The 14,753-nt window shown below is 41.2% G+C and overlaps 2 protein-coding genes across 2 annotated transcripts; both read left to right on the top strand.

Moving 5' to 3' along the window:
• Positions 1-11,103: 11,103 nt before the first annotated feature.
• Positions 11,104-11,430, top strand: LOC141425893 (SLC35A4 upstream open reading frame protein-like). Its single transcript, XM_074084830.1, has one exon. It carries the CDS (start codon positions 11,104-11,106, stop codon positions 11,428-11,430), a length of 327 nt encoding a protein of 108 aa, XP_073940931.1.
• A 10-nt stretch (positions 11,431-11,440) lies between these two features.
• On the top strand, positions 11,441-12,781 carry LOC109682103 (probable UDP-sugar transporter protein SLC35A4). Its single transcript, XM_020157129.2, is given in 6 exon segments — positions 11,441-11,467; positions 11,563-11,950; positions 11,953-12,000; positions 12,003-12,221; positions 12,224-12,695; positions 12,697-12,781. Coding segments are annotated over 6 exon segments (1,239 nt in total).
• Positions 12,782-14,753: the final 1,972 nt, after the last annotated feature.

Raw genomic sequence — 14,753 nt, 5'->3', positions numbered from 1 at the left:
TAGAAGAAGATTTACCAAGCCAATGGCTCCCCAAAACAGGCAGGAGTAGCAATACTTATATCAGACAAAGTAGATTTCAAACTTACATTGCTCAAACAAGATAAAGATGGACACTTCATACTAATAAAATGGGAAATACACCAAAAGGAAATAACAATTATCATCCTATATGCACCCAATGTCAGTGCACCCAATGTTATCAAACATACTCTAAAAGACTTAAAAGCACACATAGACTCCAACACAGTTGTGGTGGGAGACTTTAATACCCTCCTATCACCAATAGATAGGTCATCCAAACAAAAAATTCTAGAACTAAATCACCCATAGAATAAATGGACCTAACTGATAACTACAGAATATTTCATCCAACATCTGCACAATATACATTGTTCTTCTCATCAGCACATGGTACTTTCTCCAAAATTGATCATATCTTAGGGCACAAAGCAAACCTGAGCAAATATAAGAAAACAGAAATAATCCCCTGAATTCTATCTGATTCACAATGCATTAAAACTAGAACTCAAGAACAGCAAGCAGAAAATATGCAACAATTGGAAGCTGAATAACACATTACTCAATGATCAGTGGATAATAGATAAAAAAGATAGGAAATTAAAAGGTTCCAGGAAGTTAATGAAAATGAAAACACCACCTACCGAAACCAATGTGACACAGCAAAAGCAGTCCTAAGAGGAAAGTTTATAGTCATGAGTGCACATATTAAAAGGACAGAAAGAGCTCAAATAAGCAACTTAATGCTACATCTCAAACTCCTAGAAAAGCAAGAACAAGCAAAACCCAAAACAAGCAGGAGAGAAATAATAAAAATAAGGGCCAAAATTAATGAAATAGAGACCAAAAAAAATCATACAAAGAATCAATGAGACAAAAAGCTGCTTCATTGAAAAAATAAACAAGATTGACAAACTCCTGGCAAATCTGACTAAAATGAGGAGGGAAAAGACCCAAAACAGTAAAATCAGAAACAAAAAAGGGGAGATAACAACAAACACCAAGGAAATCCAGGAAATCATCACAGACTACTTTGAGAACCTATATTCCAATAAACTGGAAAATCTTGAAGAAGTAAACAAATTTCTAGATACTTATGACCATCCAAAACTGAACCAAGAGAATATTAACCACCTAAACATATCTATAAGACATAATGAAATTGAAGCAGCAATAAAGAGTCTCCCATGAAGAAAAGTCCAGGACCTGATGGATTCTCTGCTGAATTCCACCAGACCTTTAAAGAAGAGCAAATACCAACTCTCCTTAAATGTTTCCATGAAATAGAAGGGGAAGGAACACTGTCTAACTCATTCTATGAAACCAGTATTACACTCATCCCAAAACCAGAAAAAGACAACTCCAAAAAGGAGAACTACAAGCCAATCTCTTTAATAAACATCAATGCAAAAATCCTCAATAAAATAATGGCAAACCAAATCCAACAACATATCAGAAAGATCATTCACCATGACCAAATTAGCTTCATCCCAGGGATGCAGGGGTGGTTCAAAATATGCAAATCAATAAATGTAATATAGCACATTAATAGAAGCAAAGGCAAAAACCACTTGATCATCTCAATACATGCAGAAAAGGCCTTTGATAAGATTCAACACCACTTCATGATAAAAGCTTTAAGAAAACTAGGAATAGAAAGAATGTACCTCAACATTGTAAAGGCTCTATATGACAAACCTATAGCCAACGTCATACTTAATGGTGAAAAACTGAAACCATTTCCCCTAAAGTCAGGATGCCCACTCTCCCCACTCCTATTCAACATAGTACTGGAATTCCTAGACAGAGCAATAAGGCAAGAAGAAGAAATAAAAGGAATATAAATAGGTAAAGAAATAGTCAAAGTATCCCTATTTGCAGATAACATGATCCTATACCTCAAAGACCCAAAAGCTCCTACACACCATAAACAGCTTCAGCAATGTAGCAGGATAGAAAATCAACTTACAAAAACAAAAATCACTAGCCTTTCTATACACCAACAATGAACAAGTTGAGAAAGAATATAGGAAAACAATTTCATTTATAACAGCCTCAAAAAAATCAAATACCTAGGAATAAATTTAACAAAGGATGTAAATAACCTCTACAAGGAGAACCACAAACCACTGAAGAAAGACTACAGAAGGTGGAAAGATATCCTGTGTTCATGGGTTGGCAAAATTAACATAGTAAAAATGGTTATACTACCAAAAAGCAATCTACATGTTCAACTCAATTCCCATCAAAATCCCAGTGGCATTCATCACACAGATTAAAAAATCTACCCTAAAGTTCATTTGGAAACACAAGAGACTGCGAATAGCCAAGGCAATACTCAGCTAAAAGAGCAATGCTGGAGGTATCACCATACCTGACTTCAAACTATATTACAGAGGCATAGCAATAAAAACCGCATGATACTGGGGTACTGGCACAAAAACAGATATGAAGACCAGTGGAACAGAATAGAGGACCAGGATATGAATCCACACAGCTATGCCCAACTTATTTTTTACAAAGTCACCAAAAACAAATGATGGAGAATAGACAGCCTCTTCAACGAAAGTTGTTGGGAAAAGTGGTTATCTGCCTGAAGAAAACTGAAACTACATCCATGTCTATCACCCTGTACTAGTATCAATTCGGAGTGTATTAAGGACCTTAATATCAGACCTGAAACCTTGCAGTTAGTACATTAAAGAGCTGGGAATACTCTGGAAGCAATAGGTATAGGCAAGGACTTCCTCTAGAAGCTAGAGTTCCTCTAGAACTCTAGCATCCCAGCAACTAAGAGAAAGTATGGACAAATCAGACTACATGAAATTAAAAAGCTTCTGCACAACAAAAGAAATGGTCTCTAAACTGAAGAGACCACCACATTGTGGAAGAAAATATTTGTAACTATACATAAAACAAAGGACTGATAACCAGAATATACAGGGTGCTAAAAAAGTTGAACTCCCCAAAAATCAATGAGCCAATAAAGAAATGGGCAACTGAGCTAAATAGAACTTTTTCAAAGGAAAAAGTTCGAACGGCAAAAAAATACATGAAAAATGCTGCTCACCATCCCTGGCCATAAAGGAAATGCAAATCAAAATCACACCAAGATTCCACCTCACTCCTGTTAGAATGGCTATCATCAAGAACATCACCAACAACAAATGTTGGTGAGGATGTGGGGATAAAGGAATCCTCATACACTGCTGGTGGGAATGCAAGCTAGTACAACCACTCTGGAAAACAATATAGAGGCTTCTTAAAAAACTAAACATATATCTGCCAAATAATCCAGCAATACCACTCCTAGGGATATACCCAAAGAAATGTGACTCAGGTTATTTCAAAGGCACTTGCACACCCATGTTTATTGCAGCACTATTCACAATAGCCAAGCTATGGAAACAGCCAAGATGCCCCACTACCGACAAATGGATATAGAAAATGTGCTATTTATACACAATATAATTTTATTCAGCCACAAAAAAGAATGAAACTTTGTCATTCACAAGTAAATGGATAGAACTGGAGAACATCTTTAGCGAAGTTAGCCAGGCTCAGAAGGCCAAAAATCACATGTTCTCCCTCATATGTGGATTATAGACCTAAAACAAATGCAGTAATATTATTGGATATGGATCACACACTAAAGGGAGAACACACACGGGAGGAATCAGGAAAGAGAAGGAAACCTAAAACTTGAATGTGACTGATGTGCCCACTGTAGGGGAGCAAATATATCTTAAACTGGCAGAGCCCACTATGGGAAGGTAACCAGGAAGTAGTGAAGAGGTCTGGTAGAGATGAACCAATGTGGGGTATCATACACATGTGCGTGGAAGCAATGCTAGGAGTCTCTCTGTATAGCTCTGTCAAAAATGCTGTCTTTCTTATTATCTCTTATGTTTTCTCTTCAACAAAATTGGAGAACAAGAGGGCAGAACAGCCCTCTTGGAAGAATGGGGGTGTGGAAGATTGGGAGAAGGGTGGAGGGCTGCAGGGGGTAGGGGGAGAGGTGGCCCAAACAATGTATACACATATGAATAAATGCAAAAACAATTTTAAAAAGTTAACTCAAAAAAAAATAAAAGATGCTATCTTGGGTTTGGAAACCATGCTCCAGGTGAGACTCAGAACCACAACCTGAGCATCACTTCACACATACTGCTGCATAAGTACCCTGCACTAACCAATTGTACTACTGGAGCACCCAGCTCCTATTTCCAGGGTCCAGTGTCCTTGCCAGAGTCTGAATTGCCCAGGGACCCCTAATGTACACCTTGATTCCTAGGGCTATATTTCTTCCTGACTCTTGTGAAGATAGACTGAGTTCACCTGGGAACCACACAGGGACCATTCCACCATCCTGAAGGCATTGAGCAGGGTCTGCTTACTAAGACTGCTGTGGACACTTCCTTCCAAGGTGGTCAGAGGAATCTGCCACTGCCTCAGGCGTCCCCAAGGGACAGTGGCCATGCTCTGGGCAAACAATAGTCAATCTGCTCTGCCGGTCCAGGAGTCCTTCCCTGACCTCTATCCCCTGTGCTATTCTGTTCCTCTGAGTAAGTTCCACTATTTGCACAGGGTGGTGGTGGGAATAGCCCTGGGAAGGAGTGTGGAATCCCTTAAAGATTAATAGAAAACTATGCCTTTTAGCTCTTTCCAGTTCATAAATAAAAATGAGTCAGAAACTTAAGGGCCCAAACGGTTATTAAAGGAAATGATGCTGAACTGCATTTTCTGCTAAGTGGTCTACAAAGTTGTGCATTGAAGGGGAACCAAAGCTCCATCTGTTGCCTAGGACAACTCTGTCTGGGACTTGAGAGTTGAAACTACCTAGGAGGAAACAACTGTATCAGCACCTCACACTTCTCACACTTGCTAGGCAGGCACTGTAGCTCTTGAGTCACACTTCCTCCCCTCATATAGTCTTGAAACAATGAAATTATTTTTTTCATAAACATATACACCATGAAATGAACCCTTCACTTTAGCTAAATTGACATATCCATCTAGGTATCATTCGGTGGGTGTGGTGAGAGCACCCGGTATTTCTCTCTTAGCAAATTTCCAACATACAGTATAGTATCAATTCTAGTCATCATGCTATAAATGAGGTCTCTTGACTATTCATGCTGCACAACTGCAACTCTTCATCCCTTGACCCACATCTCACCATTTTCCCATCTCCCAACCCCTGCATAACTACAGTTCTACTCTCTTCTTCTGTGCATTTTTTTTGAATATATATAGAGTGGGATCATGAAGTATTTCTCTCCTGACTGGATTGTTTCACTCAACCTAATGACAGCAAGCATCATCCATGCTCTTGCAAACATCAGAGCCTCCATTTTAAAGCATGGGTAATATTCCATTATATATTCCATTTTTTCATTCATCAATGACACATGGATTGTTTCCAAATCTTGGCTGTTGTGAATAATGAACATGGGGCTGTTTCACTGAACATGAGACTGTACACATTTTTTAAGGATTCTGACCTTATATCCTTTGGGTATTTACTCAGAAATGGATGGTTGGGTCATATGGCAGTTATATTTTTAACATTTCAGGAACTGCCTAACCATTTCCCAATGGCCATCTTAATTTCCATTCCACCTAAAAAGAAACAATTTAATGGAACAGAGAGAAGGCAGCATTTTCAATCATGTGACTAGTATTTTCAGAAGAAGGAGAAATTAACACCTAATCCTTTGATGACTAAAATGACAAATCTATATTTTTTAAACTATTCATATGACAATTTTCAAACACATATAACTAGGTAATGAAGTCCCATGCATTCAGTATTAATTATCAATATTTTGCCAATCTTCTTTTTCTATCTCCTTACTACTTTGGGATGAGAAGGGTACTATTTAAAAGTAAAATTCAACAAGGGAGAGCACATACAGGAGATATAGGAATAGATATTTACCTAGCAAGCATTAGGGTCTGGATTCAAACACCAGTACTGCTAAAAAAAAAAAGGAAAAAAGATTACTTTTTCCAATCATGTACATGGAAACCCAGCCTTAATATTCAGGAACAGACATTGCAAAGCAGTATCTTTAAGTTCAGGATTGTTGGGGGGGCCCCACTAAGATGAGCACTTAATTTCTCCAGAGCTTTGGTCTCACTAAGGACAATAAGCCAGATGCACAAAAAGATTTCTGCTGATGTCAGCAAGGAAGCAAGCAAACAGTTCACTGTCAACAGTGGTTACTCAAGTCTTTACCCTATTTAAAACTTCAAAATATACATTGGAAACATAAAAAATTAACTGGCACTCATTTCTAGGGCATACACTTCTCTAAAAGAGATAACTATTCTTTGTTTAGAATTCTAGGAGTAGAAGCTGGAGCCAGAGAAGTTAGATTCAAATCCTAGTTCTTCATTTACTATTTGACCCCTCACTTCTTATAATAAATGATTGCTGCTAAATTTGATGATTGTGATTGTACTTTATATAAAATAAAGTATCATTGATTCTAAGATTCACAAACTAAAGAATTTAAGGTGGAATATTATGTCTGAATTTTACTTTATTTTTTCTTTTATTTATTTTTTAATCATTTATTCACATGTGCATACATTGTTTGGGTCATTTCTCCCCCCAGTCCTTTTTGGTTTAGTTATGTTTTTTCCAGATAGTGTCTCCATTTTTGTCCAGGATTTGCCTTAGGCCTTGATCCTCATCATTATGCCTCCTGAATATCTGAGATTACAGGCATGAACCACCACAACAAGCTTCCTTTGATGAGATGGAGTCCTGCTAACTTTTTACCTGGGCTGGCTATGAACCTTGATCATCCCAATGTCTATCTCCCAAGTAACTGGGATTATAAGCATGAACCAACCTTGCCTGCCCAGAAAAAGTAATCTTCACCTATTGAATTACCTCCAGTTACCTACAATGAATATCTTTCCCTAGCCAATGGAATTATCATACTTAGATCAGCAAACTGTGAAAAAATAAATTTCTGTTGCTAAACTACAAATTATTGCTGCACATACTAAATCATAGCTAATCTTAGAAATATGTTAGAATTGAATATGTCCCCAAAGAAGTGATCAGTTGAAGGAAACTGACAGATAATGCAACCCTTCCTCCAGAGGATGAGCAATTTTGTCCTGTATCAATCACTCAATTATTCCACAAATGTTTATTTAGCACCGGCCTTATTCCTGACAGTATTTTACTTGCTCTGAATACATAAGAAAATAAATACACAAGGCTGAACCCTGTCTTCTTGGAGGTAGTATTTCTTTTAAATTTAGATCCTTAATCTCCTTAGCTGAGATTTTTGGCAACCCCATGCTTTATAACTCATTATAATTCACATACGTATTTGATAATAATTCCACCAACAAAAGTGTATATGTTCACCATTGGCCAAGCAATGTGCCAGCAATAGTTTATTCTGAATTTTCTGTTAATTCAAATTATAACACAGTATACAATTTCAGAGAATTTAGGGGGAAAAATTAGGATGTATAATACCACCAATAATTGCTTTTAGAAAATAATTCTTTAATATTTGCTGGCACTACAGAAACACTGACTCACAATTCACCTTTTATAAATAAAATGCCATTCCTATTTCATAGAAGAGAATATTGGGTCTTCGAGATGGCAACCGGTATGTTCCTAAGCATACAGATAGGAGTTGGGGAATCCAACCCTGAGTGGCTGACTGCAATGCTTATTCTTGTTAATCCTGGACTTTTACTTCTCAGGTTTATGATGTTCCTCAATCATCTAGAGTATGTCCCTCCCACCACCACCATTTGCTAACTCCACTAATGGCACAAGGCTATATTTTATTGATCTTCACATTTTGGAGGAAAGAAGCTTGTCAAATCTTATTAAAACATAAGCACAGTTGTCTCTTCCAAGCAGTTCCCAGAGTAGACATAACTGCACAGCTTTTCCAGCCCAGGTGTGACACTCTTCAAGAAAGCAAAGACAATTTCTCATTCCAAAATCTTGTAATTGATATCTTAGAGGTCAGAAGGGTATGACTGAAAAAAAAATTACTCATAAGCAGAATAATGAAGATACTGCAAGTGAAAATTAACCATAATTTACAAGTCTCTTAAAAATAGTTTATGTCACTCACTAAATTAGGAAGTCTGGAAGTTTACCTTATCTATTGATGTGTGGATGAGAACTAATCCTCCCTAGGAGCATTTTATTGGGACTTAAGCACTGTTAAATAATATTACGAATGTTAATGATAGGTCTTTATTGTAAACACCCATTAGTGTGTATTTAAAATAAGCAAAGCTGTCCAGACTGGCTGATCTGACCCTTTGATTGACAGTTGTAAACTTTTCCCTGTGTCCTGCTGTCTGGATGGGGAGCTGTCAACTCAGTAGCTCTCTTTTGGTGACTGGCCAGACTGTCATTATGGAAAACTGCTGCCTTGAATACTTCACAGGTGCCTTGAGAAAGCTACACCTCAGCTGCAAGGAAAACTGCCACCTTGGCCACTAGCCACTACTCCTGGTACTGAAGGCTGTGCACCAACCAAGGCTACTTCAGACAACTTACACCAGCTACAGGCATGGCAAACTTCAGCGAACTCTAGATGACCCTGCTCAACTTGTGGCTATTCTCACTTAGGACACAAGAAGGAGCATTTCCCCAGTGACTCAACAAAACAGTATGTGATTGGTGCAATGTAGAGCTTGTAATTGGTCATTAGGCAAGGTTTTTATTGAAGAACCGGAAGCTTTTCTGTGATTGGTGTATTTTTTGGCCTATGAGGATTTGAACTCAGGGCCTCCTGCTTGGTAGGCAGGCACTCTACCACTTGAGTCAAGCCCCTAGTCCATTTTGCTGACCTTATTTTTTTAAACAGTTTTTCAATCTTACCTAGATCTACCTTCAGACTGTTATCCTTCTACCTATGCCTCCCAGATAGCAAGCTACCATACCTGGATTGTTTGTTGAGATGGGGCCTTGGAAACTTTTTGCCAGAGCCATCCTGGAACTGTGATCCTCCTGGTCTCAACCCCTATGTAGCTAGGATTGTAGGCATGAACCACTGTGTCTGGCTCTGATTAGGGCAAATTACAATCCCACACTTCCAGGTTGTCCCCATGCCATGTCCTCCCCCCAACCCAGTGTTGTAGCTGTCAGTCTTTGGGTATTAGACCCCTAGCCCTTAGGTCATGGCAACTCCCTGCAATCTTCTAGAGATTCCACAGTCTCTTATTTTCAGCTGTTCGCAGTCTTTTGCATTGTACTATCTTGTCTTTCTGTTTTCTCTCACCTTCTTCATACTTCTAGCATCCTTCATCATTCATCTCTGCTGACTCTACTCCCTATATCTCTACCCCCCAGTCACTCTCTGAAAAACTGTAGCTTACTTGTTATGGCTGCTGTTGCTGCTACCACTGATGTTGCATGTTGATGTTACTGCTGCTGCTAATGTCACCTCATGTTACCAGCTCAGCCCACTCTACCTGTGAAGATCACAGGTAGGCCAACATACCACTTGAGAGAAGCCGTTTATTGAGCCTAATGATGCAACGCCAGAGGGAAACATAGGAGGTTATCTCCTGGCTGACTCCAAAAGTGTGTGGGGTAGCCTGGTTATATGACCAACATCTACCCACAGGATTAGAGGAGTGGGTAAGCAGTGTTATCTCCCCTGGGAAGCTGCTCCATTCGGGCAAGTACAATTCTTTGGTCAAGCTACAGTTCTTTTTCAGCCCAACAAAAATTTGAAAGTGATCGTGTACAGGGTGCTAAGGAGGATCTGGGTGGAGCACCAATACTACTATTAGCATAAGGTGGTTTGGAAGGAGTCATCTAAGCCAAAACTTAGATCTTGACTTAGAAATTGACTAAGCGATGTTGCATACCTTAGAGATTGACTGAGATATATTGCTATTTGTTCACTTTTCATCTAAGAAAAAAAGTGGTCACATGAATTTTAGAGATGAAGGATACAAAGAAGTTCTGGAAAGGCAAGTTTACGCATAAGCATGAAATTTATGTCCAATTTGTAGTTATCATCATCTGCATGTCAGAGGAAGCAAAAATAACAATGCAAAGAATAAGATCAGGCACCTTCTAGATAAGAATGTATACATTAACATATTTCAGAAACTATTCTATTCATTAGAGTAAACAGAGAAAGTTCACAGAGCAGAAATATATCATGTTTACCTACTTGTGCTTCTCAAAATGTTTTTCCTAGACCAGTACATGAAGTCAGAAGATGATTTGGAGTAACCTCATCCATAGAATATTCTAATTTTCCCTTACTGGACCTGGAATTATGGGGAACATCCTTGTATTTCTGAGACATTTGTATTTTTTTTAGTGGGTCCTAAACACAAGCCTGTAGACTTTATTCTCATCCACTTAGCTTTTTCAAATGCACTAATTATTAGTACCATAGGGTTCAGAGATATAACCATAATTGTTCATTTCAGAAACATCTTAGGTGATGTTGGTTGTAAAACTGTGGTTTACCTAAGAAGGGTAGCTTGGGAACTTTCCATCTTTACCACCCGTCTCCTCAGTGTGGTCCAGACTCAAATGCTCTAATTTCTCAGAACATTAAGTTAATAAAGAGAATTACTTTCTCTTTTAATAGTCTGGTACTAGGAAATCTAAGGCACATTCAGTGGTCCTTGAAGTTCAAAGGACAGATTCTTACCAGCTTCCCATTCCTCCATCTCTATCATGTGGCTTTTAGCTTCTTGCTTGCATAGGGAAAATACTGGGTGTGACTCTATTACTAAAAATAAGTATTTTATTTTTATCTCAAGCCAGACATTTTAATCCAGCAAGCCCCAACAATTTCTCATCTTTGTAGTCCCTCAAATGGACTTCAATGTACTTATTCAGTTTGTGCTTGGTTCTTCCCAAGGAATAATGAACAAATAGAGGAAGAAAAGTGCCAGGGACTATCCATTATCTGAAATTGGGTTGCAGGACAAAGTAGAGATGATCAATGAGAGAAAGTAACTCTTTGAAGCACAACAGATTAAACTGGCAATTGCTTGGTATTGAATACTTTCTAAGTGATAAAGAAATTAGTAAGAGGTTCAGCGGGGAAGATGGAGGATGACAAGGATTCTCTGCCCAAGCTTAAGGACTTGGCATTTTTCAAGGACCAGTTGGAGCATCTACAGCAGCGCATGGAAGACGAAGTCAACAGTGGTATGAGCCAGGATGGATCACTCTTGTCCTCCCCATTCCTCAAGGGATTCCGGGCAGACTATGTGGTAGCCAAACTGAGGGCATCAGCGGTATTGGGTTTTGTGGTGGGCACCTGCACCAACATCTATGCAGCGCAGGCATATGCTGTGCCCAACGTGGAGAAGACACTGAGAGACTACTTTTGGTCACAATGCAGGGGGACTGACTACCTCTGGATCCCATGAGGGAAGCAAGATGAACATCAGGGGCCTCCAACTGGAGGCCTTTCAATCACACTCTACCTGGTTCCCCCTGCTGTCATTCATTTGCTGTCTCTACCTGTTCTGCCACCTTCATCTTTGCTTATCTTCCTTCAGAGGGTGGACAGTAGCTCCTCAGCCTGCACCCTGGACTCCTTCCCATTCTTTGCTCCATGGGACTGGCCCCAAGACTGTGGGTCACCAGCCCTTTCTTCTTCCAACCCTAACTGGAGTGTGCAGCTAACTCTGATTCTCAGTATTCTCTCTAGTGATGCACCACAGCTCCTCCCTCCTGGGAGCTGGCTCTATAACTTGATTTCCCTCAAATGTGTCCCAATCCCTCTGCCCCTTGTTAACTACACAGGCCACCCAGGGTCTGTGTTAAGGAGGAGTGTTGAGGATGGGGGTATGCTAGGCCTGGGCCTTTCTAGGCAGGCCCATTGGATGCTGATGCTACTCCTATCCACTGCCATGTATGGTGCCCACGCTCCATTGCTGGCACTGTGCCCTTCTGTCCCTCCTCAGCTGTATTGCTCACTGAGCTGACCAAGCTACTGTGTGTGCCTTCTCCCTCTTCGTAGGGTGGCAAATGTGGCCCCAGGGGTCCCCACCTTGGCACCAGGCTGCTCCTTTTGCACCATCAGCTCTGCTCTGTGGAGCCAACAACAACCTGGTGATCTATCTACAATGTTACATGGACCCTAGCACCTACCAGGTGCTGAGCAATCTCAAGATTGGAAGCACATCCCTGTTTTACTGCCTCTTTCTCCAGCACCACCTTCTGCAAGTCAGGGGTTGGCATTGCTGCTGATGATGGTTGCAGGGGCCTGCTATGCAGCTGGAGGCCTTCAGGGCCCTGGAAACACCCTTTCTGGGACCCACACAGCAGCTGCTGCCAGCCCCTTGCACCTGCATATCAACCCACTGGGACTGCTGCTTCTCATCCTATACTGCCTCATCTCGGGCTTGTCATCTGTGTACACAGATCTGCTTATGAAGCGACAGCGGCTGCCCCTGGCACTTCAGAACCTCTTCCTCTACATTTTTGGTGTCCTCCTGAACCTTGGCTTGCATGCAGGTAGTGCCCCAGGCCCAGGCTTCCTAGAGGGTTTCTCAGGATGGGCAGCACTTGTGGTACTGAGCCAGGCACTAAATGGACTGCTTATGTCAACTGTCATGAAGCATGCCAGTAGCATCACACATCTTTTCGTTGTGTCCTGCTCATTGGTGGTCAATGCTGTGCTTTCAGCAGCTACAATTGTAGCTCACAGCTGCCTTCTTCCTGGCCACACTGCTCATTGGCCTAGCTGTGCACCTGTACTGTGGTAGCCACTAGTCCCTGACCACCTCCACTCCTTCTCCTGACCCTGTAGATTAGGTGCCACATCCTAGACCTCTTTCCTCTATGGCCCAGCAGCCCTTTAACAAGTGCCTTGTGAGAAAAGTTGGGGAAGTGAAAGCAGTCAGATTGGATTCTGGAAGTGGATAGATGAAGGAGTACCTCTAGGAGACATGAAAAGTGGATTTGGTTAAGGAAACACCACCACCTACCCTACCCCTGTGTTCTTCCACACTAAAGAACTAGGAGCATCAATACCCATCCCTGGTGGGGACAGCTCCCTGCCTCATTCTGCATGAATATAGTTGTTTAAAGTGGGATGTGGGTGTCAGGTGGCTTTAATTCTCTACTGTGGTCCCTCCCACCCAACCTACTGTTCCCAGGCCTGGTACTGGCTGCCCCAGCCCAGCCTCCATGCATGACTTCCCTAGTTCATGCAGAAAGGCCCAATTACCACAAATCATATAACCACCCAAACTTCTGCCAAGCTCCCCCAGCTTTAGCAGTGCCTGGAAACATGTCCCCTGCCCCCTCCACAACACTGCTGCCCATTCCCAGCCCTTGTTCTGGAAACCCCAGAGAGGATTATGGGTTGGCTCATCTCAGTGATTGTTGCCCCTGGGCCCTGGCTTAAGTCTATGCTCCTGACTACCCAAGGGCCCACTTGAAGCCTGATGCCACCTAAGGCTCTTAGGCAATAACATCATTCTCATTCTGGGTCCTGCCTGACAGTAGTGTCCCAACTCCCAACAGCCTGGGGAAGCTCTGCTCAGAGTGACCTAGAACCAGGTACAGAAAATGTCTATAGCTCAATCAGTGTCTTTAACTGTGGAAGCAAGAAGGTCTTAATAAAGTGTTCTAGGTGTAGGGTGCTTCCTACAACCAGTCACACACACAAACACACAAACACACACACACACACACACACACACAAAGAAATTGGTAAGAATAAATATTGTAAGACAATTCCAAGCATACCATGAAGTATAGTCACAAAATACACAGAAAAACACGATGGGAAAAGAGTCACATTCAAAGGATGCTATATTGAGTTTGAAAACAGTGCTCCATTTGAGGCTCAAATTTACAACCTGGGCATCGCCAGCACACATACTACTGTATAAGTACTGCACCACTAACTCTTTGAGCTACAGGAGCCTTCAGCTCCCACTTCAGGTCGCTCATTACACAGCCTACACAGGAACATACTGCATATTTTCTAGAGACACAAAGGACCAGGGATCCAGGGTATGTGCCTTGAGTACTGGGCTACATCTTCCCCAGGCATGTATGAAGAGGGAGTGGATTCAACTGTTGACCTCACTGGGACCACTGGTCCAGAAACAAAAGCTCCCTTGCTAAAACAGAATTGGACCTTCCCTCCAAAGCAACAAGGGAAAATGTGGAAGGTTAGTGAATTCCCAGAAGGATACTCATGGCAACCATGTAGGTGGGCCAAAGTCCCAGCAGCTCAGGGAGCAAGTGGGAGTAGGCCTGAGAGGAATGCAAAGCCCCTGCTATGGGTTACGGTTCCCACCTAACAGGATAGGAACTGAAACAGGCAGTTTTTGAAGGAAGTTATGCTGTTCTGTATTTTTTTAGACTAAGTGGTCTCCAGAGCAGTGGATACAATGGAGTCCAGAACTCTGCTTGTACCCACAGGCAACCTTCACACGGTTCTGAGCATTGAAACTATCCAGGGGGAAACAACTGCAACAGGCCTGGAAGTCATCTCTGAAATTCAGTCACTATGATAAGTTATTAATTATCTAATCATAATAGATAAAATGTCTAACTAGGTTAAATTCCTGTGTTTTCATGCTTCTAAATGTTTTGAGGTGAAAGGATGGGAACAATGACTATCTCTACAAATGAATGTGGGTGAGTATGCTTGTTTACATGGAGTATTGGGGTCTTTTTTAGAGGCAGAGTCAGGGGTCTTTCTTATGGGTCAGATTATGCAGAGTTA

The sequence above is a fragment of the Castor canadensis genome, chromosome 8 (assembly GCF_047511655.1).
Source record: "Castor canadensis chromosome 8, mCasCan1.hap1v2, whole genome shotgun sequence".
In the NCBI taxonomy this organism is placed as follows: Eukaryota; Metazoa; Chordata; class Mammalia; order Rodentia; family Castoridae; genus Castor; species Castor canadensis.
This window is presented reverse-complemented; position numbering and strand designations above follow the sequence as displayed.

Excerpts from the sequence above, each read along its gene's own strand:
- LOC141425893 (XM_074084830.1), top strand. The coding sequence starts at position 11,104 with ATGGAGGATGACAAGGATTCTCTGCCCAAGCTTAAGGACTTGGCATTT.